At 54.7% G+C, this 7,701-nt stretch overlaps 1 protein-coding gene across 1 annotated transcript; it reads right to left on the reverse strand.

The window, feature by feature from the left end:
- Nucleotides 1-5,743: 5,743 nt before the first annotated feature.
- Nucleotides 5,744-7,440, reverse strand: LOC123040746 (probable E3 ubiquitin-protein ligase ARI9). The gene is made up of 2 exons (XM_044463508.1): nucleotides 6,194-7,440; nucleotides 5,744-6,083 (listed from the first exon to the last, which is right to left on the reverse strand). Exons 1-2 carry the CDS (start codon nucleotides 7,297-7,299, stop codon nucleotides 6,005-6,007), a joined length of 1,185 nt encoding a protein of 394 aa, XP_044319443.1. The 5' UTR covers nucleotides 7,300-7,440; the 3' UTR covers nucleotides 5,744-6,004.
- Between the last annotated feature and the right edge of the window lie 261 nt (nucleotides 7,441-7,701).

Below are 7,701 nucleotides of genomic sequence, written 5' to 3' on the forward strand. Positions count from 1 at the left end.
GGTATCCGGGAGTTGCACAATCTCATGGTCTAAGGAAATGATACTTGACATTAGAAAAGTTTTAGCATACGAACTACACGATCTTTGTGCTAGGCTTAGGATTGGGTCTTGTCCATCACATCATTCTCCTAATGATGTGATCCCGTTATCAACGACATCCAATGTCCATGGTCAGGAAACCGTAACCATCTATTGATCAACGAGCTAGTCAATTAGAGGCTTTACTAGGGACATGGTGTTGTCTATGTATTCACACATGTATCTGAGTTTCCTATCAATACAATTATAGCATGGATAATAAAAGATTATCATGAACAAGAAAATATAATAATAATAACTAATTTATTATTGCCTCTAGGGCATATTTCCAACAATATAACCGTCATCCTCCTCTGTATCAGGGATGGATGGGGCAAGATCCGCACAGAACGTATCTAGCACCCTGACCCCCAAAGCATCTATGTCAGAATCGTTCATAGGTTTGACTGCAGCTAACTTATGAATCAACTCTAAAGCACGTTCCGCTTCCAGGTCCAGTATATCATTAACAAATTTAGAGATTTCACTATCATTACTACCTAGTGAAACTCCTAGCTCATTTGCATTGTGAATGATCTCATCATTAGAAAAGTGCAAAATAGAATTGGAAGTGTTGACTGACATACCAGTAGTGACCTCCATGTCATGAAGCTTGGCCGCCCACATGGCGCACCTCAGCTGCATATCATCAACATCCGTCTGGTCCTGAAGGCGACAATTCATCCGTCTCCCCTCAGACACAGGATCCGGAATACCTCCAAAAGTGATGACCTCCTCCCGGATCGACCCGTTTGGGGGTAAGGCCTACTGCCCCACCCCCAACGCACGGCCCGACAAGTAAAGTCGGAGAACCGCAGATAACCGCCGACAAGCGTAGGGTTAGCAAGGGATGGGCCACTTGCCCACGCTCCCCACCTGGAGTCCCGCGAGGAGAAGAGAGGACGGGGGCCGCCTGCCCCCGCACCCCACCCGACCTGGCAGTCAGACTGAAGTGCACCGTGTCCACTCCTGTCGGTGTCAGGTAGGGCTCGGTCGATGCCATAGGCTCGGCCACCCTGGAGACCCGAGGGGACGAGGTAACCGAGGTTGCCTGCCCGATCGGTGACACATCCATCTCCGCGGCCAGTCTCGACGGAGACCTCCCGTGCGGCGAAACAACAGTAGAGGTGAGAGAGCGGGGGGGGGGGGGCACCTGCCCAAGATCGTCCCTCCCCTCCAGAGAGACAACAACCTCCGCAAAATCCAGGAGAGGAAGTGTGCGCTCAAGCACATCCTTGGACTCCACCATGTCGCTCCATAGCCTAGGAAGAGCGTAAGCTGGCTGAAAAGAACCAAACTGCAAAGTACTCATCGCCACCGAAGTAGAGGGTGCAACCCCATTCCCGGGCATCTGTGAATCAGCCCCCGGGCCATTGGGCAACTCATGCACAACATCTTCCCCTCGCGCCTCCGAATTACCCGATCCATCATTCTTATCATGCATGTCCACATCAGTCCCTACCAGAGCCTCAGCGAAGTACTCGGAATCCTCAAACTCAATGTCAAGGTTGTACACGAGGCCCTTATGTGTCCACTTGACCACGTCAGGAACAAACTCGATATCCAAAACACTCACCAGAAGTTGGGCAACCCTGTTAGCTCGGGTAAAAGCCATGGCCACCCTCTCAGTTTTCCCGACCAGAATTCCCAAGCTAGCAACAACCCGGGCGTCCTGAATCAGCTTCGACGGAGCCCCCGAAAAACGCAACCAAACCTGAGTGAGAGGCTTGCCCTGTGGCTCTACCTTCTTCCACTCGTGAAACTCAAGAATGCACTCTGTGCTAGGAACTCTGCACAACCCAAAACTGAGAAGACGCTCCAAGTCCTCTGTAGTAGGGAAGTTAACCTTATACATGTTGGCCTCGAGACGAACAAGCTCCCACTCAAAATCACCTGGAGCCAAGTCCCTAAGCCTCTGCAAAATCTGAGCCTCAGACACATCACCTTTCGTGACCTTAACGATCCCCATAGTCGTGCTCGGGGACTCCTGGGAACGTCCGTTGCACAAGGAGACTCAAAGAACATCAACTCGGCACAACAGACTCCATAGATAGTAATTCTCGGCATCTGATAACGCAATATCGGGCACACACCCGTGTCATGTGCTGGCCTGAGGCAAAGTATCACATAACTCGGTCACACATTCAGCAATAAAGTGACCCCTCTCACCACAACGATAGCACAACATCTTCTCCTTTTTCCGAGCCCACTTGGAAGCTCTCTCACCATCTGCCTTGTCAACGGCACATGAAGCACCCGACGTCACTGGCTCAGTCACATGGACCTCAGCAGTAGCTAGCGCCGTCACCACCTCCATAGCCTTGTCGGAAGTAGCCACCTCTATGGACTCCTTCGGTTCCACAATGACCGACAGTGGAGATGGGCGGTAACGGTTCCGACCACCACGACCACCACGGTGACCTCTGTAGCCGCCTCTATGCCGGTAATCTGGGCCAGATGCCCCCTCAACAAAGCCTCCAGGGGGACCGTAAAAAGGTCTTTCTGCAGAGCCATCACTCTGCCAAGCATACCCATGCCCGCCTCCCGTCGACGAGGAACCACAATGTTGGCCGTCACCATAGACGTCATAGCCATCGTCACCCCACTTTCCCCGAGGTGGACCGTTGCCACCACAATTAACCGGGAAGCGAGCGTGTCCAGCACCACCCTCGCCCACATTGTCAAGTTGAGGCGGCGGATCAGTCCTTTGTTGTGGTGGTCTTGCAACATAGTGGGGCGATGGTGCATCCCGGTTCTGCTGCCCATGCATCAGCGCGTGCTTGCGAGGTGCCACCACCGTCGTCGCTGGCTGCAATGGCCGAGATCCTCATCCACGCCCCGCCGCGGCAAGCGCGGGTGCTGGACCGACCGCCCCAGGAGCTGGCGGCCTAGGACCCATAGCGCCACTGCCGCGTCCCGCAGTGGCAACCCCCGTCTCAGCAACCGCTGGGGCTTGCTGACCCGACATGCCACCACCATGCCCCACAGCGGCCGGTCTGGTGGCTACATGAACCTTCTGCCCAGGCGGCGCTCCTGCACCACGCCTACCCAACGTGTTCCCAGCCACCGCCAAGGGCTTCGGTCCAGGAGGAGCACCTCCACGCCCCGCCATAGCCGCTAGAGGAGGAACCCGCACAGCGCGGCCAGTCCCACACCTTGGAAACCTAGGGACGACATGGCGATGACGAACCCTAGGTAGAGGCAAAAGAAACGAACAAGGAAGAGAACGATGATCTGGAGTTTTGCATGCAGCAACGTCACCCGCAGATGCGATCGGCGTTACCTGGGCCTCATACCCAGGAACATCGGGTCCAGATCGCCGCGCCTCGATGCTCTCATGCTGGGCCACATACCCAGTCATGACAGAGCTGGCCTGCCCAGCCATAGGCCCATGAAGGCCCAAAAAAGAATTCAAACGCCTCCGACGATCTGTTCAGATTGAGGTCGGTGGATCGGCCACCGCCGCCGCGGCCGACGACTGCCTCACCGCTGCCCGACCCTTCTTCCTTTGACGATCGACCATTTTCCACTCACCGAAGAAATCACCAAGCGTTAGGGACGGCAACCTTACCTTAGGAAGCGGCTCCTTCCAAGGTTTCATGGCCGTCGGAGCAGCTCGCCGGTGGACGACTCGCCGGAAGACCTCCACCTTGTCATCCGCTCCTAGACTGGACCAGGCTGCATCCGACGCCGGCACGATCCCGTTGATGCATGACGCTAGCTCCTCCTCCGAATACCCAACCTGCAAAGATTGACACACAAAGTCAGACGGCGTCGGGGATGCCGCGTCCTTACCAGATCGGGCGACGTCCAGGCCGTCATCCTTGTCGGAGTCGTCGGACTCCAATCCGGCAAGGGCCCAGAACCTATTTCCTATCCGATGAGGCGAAGCACCGGTGGCCGGCGCGGGGGCACCCCGATCTCCCACCCCGTCGCCCATCCTATTCGGCGGGGCGGGGCGTGGGCGTGGCCGAAATTTAAACCGAGAGAAAAGTGTCCGAAAAAATTTGGAAACAATCTAAAAAATGAACCCTAATATGCTGATCATTCTGGTAACCGAGTGTTTTTTTAGGAACCAACCGAGTGGTTAGTTGGAGGTTGAAATGTGGACCTTTCTCTTAGTGGATTATCTTTTTCTCCCATTTCTCACTTTGTGACCCGAGGATGAGTTGGCCCGCGACCCGCACCCTATTTCATGGGCCTCCATGGCCGAGGAGGCTGCCGACAAGGCAACGAAGTGAAGCTGGCTCCCCAGATTCCACTAGCTGCCACCAAAGCCATTGACTCCAGCAGGTTGTACGTGAAGCACGAGGCGAGCACATGCGGGGGTTTGACAGAAGGTGCTGCAAGGCATGGCTCGCATCGTCTGGCGTCTGCTCCACGACAGATGCTGCAGATGACTCCTTCCCTGGGCACCGTGCTCTCTCGTGCCCTTGATTATGACTCTGGCTCCCACTCCAACCACCCCGAAGCCTAGCCAAGCATATGCATATGAAGAGAGGGGTTGTCTTTTTTTTAGGAAAGGAGAGGGGTTGTCTTGATGCTAGTGATATGCACTTGCCGAAGCCCATTGGCAGGTGAGGATATTGTTGTGGCTGGTGTGGATCTGCCAAATTCTGGGGCCCTCTTCGCCGCCAAGATTAAATTTTGAAACAATGATTGGTTGCCTCTTGAAGGAAAAAGCTTTGAGGGGGAAATGCAAGAAGGGTGGTGCTAATCATCGACCCGACATCCTCAAAAAAAAGTCTAGGAGGAGTGAAAGCAATAAGGGTGGTGCAAAAGGGAATGCACACATTGTTCCATGATTCATGGTTCTCAGATTTCTTGGTTGGAAGCATTTTTGAGGAAATCGTTAACTGGTAGCTGCTCGGTTGGCTTGCGAGTAGGGGATTAATAGGCTAATTGGCAAGTTAATCGGCCATTTAATCAATTAATCGGATGCTTTTTTGGTTTATCGGCTACTCAGTGACCCTACGAGTAGGGGTTAATCGGCCATTTAATCAATTAATCAGACGGTTTATTGGTTTATCGGCTACTCGGTGACCCTACGAGTAGGGGTTAATCGGCAAGTTAACTGGTTAATCTGACGAATTCTTGAGCAGGGGTTGGAAGCAGATGCTTGGTTGTGTCTATTGACTTTGTCGATTTGTCTCTTTCAAGTTGCAGCGGCTTGATGGGGTTTCCTTTGCATGTTGAGCCCCATGTGTTGGGGAGAGGCATTAATAAGTGTGGGGTGTAGTGTTTGTCGACCTGCCTTTGTGGTCGTGTGTCTCCATGATTCGAGAGTACTTGGCACGTTTGAATAGATTGGAAGTTTCTTCGCAAAAAAAAACCAAAAATGCCTAGGTGAGGGCATTTCCAGAGGAGAACCTGAAAGCTTCGGTGTAGGTTTCGATTGTAGTGTCCACACCACTTTTGTTAAAAAAAAGTCATTCAATGGTGACATTATCGGTCCACGGAGCGGTCCGAACATCACCAACAAAAAGCAACTTCGTGGTCCTCTTCTCTTTTCTCTCTCTCCTCCCAATGGCACACCACATACATATCCACCAAAAGCAATCACATAAATGGGTCTCCTCTTTCCTCCCAACCACACAAATGAGAATTTTTTTATGATTAAGGTTGTGTGGCTTTCCCCCTCCCGCATCTATGATTAAGGCTTGGATACGGTGTCCGATTTGAAGGCGAGCGTTGGAGATGCACTAACACCACATACATAGAAGTAAAACTGAGGAAGCTGCATAGCAACAAGAAATGATTTGAGTCAAGGAGATTATATATTAATAGTTATGTACAACGAAACTAATTAAGGTTTGTTTCATGCCTAGATTTTCATTTTGTGTTTCAGGAAGTTAACATGGCCAAGATGAACCCATGTATTGGTAGTGGCGTGGCAAGATCCCTCCCTCCACAACCAACCAAATCGTTAGCGCTTGCACTTTTTGCAGTAATGGTTTTGCGCTGACAACTTGGATGCACATCGGTAGCAGAAACTGTTTCCACACCTGCAAGCGGAGAAAAATCAAATTAATGGAGCATCAAACAAGCAACCTTTGGAGGAGCTCGGATAATTTCACGTTCATGATGAATGGATCCAGTTTGCTGCGGTTGGTACCTGCATTTCATGTAATTGCAGCCTTCCGATTTCTCCACGAACATCCGGCACTTGGGGCACCGCTGCCATCCCTTTCTGCCGACGAGGCGCCGGAGCAGGAGGTCGTTCCGGCCGCGCTCGTCCTGCCCGAGGTTCTGGAACTCCTTGCACCCCAGGCCGCCGTGCCATGGCACGGCGCACCGGGCGCAGAAGAGCCGGTGGCAGTGCGGGCACTCCGCCTCCGTGATGGCCTTCGTGTCGGCGTCCGCGAGCAGGAGCGCCGAGCATTCTTGGTACGGGCAGTACACCCTCTTGGCGCTGACCGCGAGCTCGCACAGCAGGAAGCCCCACCTGTCGAGGAGGTCCGCGGGGATGATGCCGCGGAAGCTCTCCGGCTCCACGGCGCCGGCCTCGCAGCCTGGATGAGGGCATTCCACGCGAGCGACCTTGTCATCCAGCTTCGCGGCCACGTACTGGGCGACGCAGCTCCGGCAGAATGGGTGGCCGCACGAGCTGACGCTGAACTTGAGGGTGCCGGGCACCGTCTCCATGCAGATGGCGCAGTCGAAGGGCTCGCCGTGGCCGTCCGCCGGCAAATCTCCACCGCCCTCGGTGACGAACACGGGGACGCCGTTCTCGCAGTCGGGGCACTTGACGCGACCAACGTCCTCGCGCTCGCGCTGCTTCACGGCGACGTACATGGTGACACAGCTGGAGCAGAAGGCGTGGCCGCACGGGCCGAAGCTGGATTTGAGGTTGATGGGCACCAGCTCCATGCACATGGGACAGTAGAAGAGCTCGCCGTGGCCGTAAACCCGCGAATCCCAAGCGCGGGACGCCTCCACCCTGCCGCCGTCCGTCGGCCTCCTTGGGACGCCTCCACCGCTCCGCCGGCCGTCGTCCTCCTCCACCGCCGGAGCTCCTCCCCCGAGCCTCTCCACCACCGGAGCTCCTCCGCCCAGCCGCCGGGCCGCCGTCCTCCTAAACCGCCGTAGCTCCTCCGCCCAGCTGCCGACCCGTCCGCCTCGTCCACCGCCGGAGCTCCTCCGCGCCCCCCACCCGCGGGCCTCCTCCGCGTGAGCCCGTCCCTCTCCTCCGCGTCCACATCTGGAGATCGCCGACCCCATCCCGCCTCGTCCGCGACGGTGACCAGCTGCGGCCTCCCGTGATCAGCTTTGTGATGTGTTGCTCTGCTTTGTGACGCTGAATTCCAGTGAGCTCTTCTCTCTCCACGCCGTCTCTCTTCTTTTTGCAATTCCGTCTGCAAACTGGAGAACGTTGGGTGGGGTGTGGGGACAGGCGCGAAGATGGGTCAAAGATGAGTTGTTTTGGTACAACGGGAATGTGTGTGCTGCTACCAATTTCATGGCAAAGCAAAGAAGAGGAAAAGGCACTCTTTCTTGAAAGCTTAGAGCATCTCTCCGCTCGCAACTGTGATGGCGTCTGTCATTGTTCTGCCGAGGCACGTACAATGAACTCCTCGGAGGAGGCGTAGGCACTCGACAATGATTGTCGTGGTCGAACTGACG

The sequence above is a fragment of the Triticum aestivum genome, chromosome 2B, assembly GCF_018294505.1.
Source record: "Triticum aestivum cultivar Chinese Spring chromosome 2B, IWGSC CS RefSeq v2.1, whole genome shotgun sequence".
Classification (NCBI taxonomy): Eukaryota; Viridiplantae; Streptophyta; class Magnoliopsida; order Poales; family Poaceae; genus Triticum; species Triticum aestivum.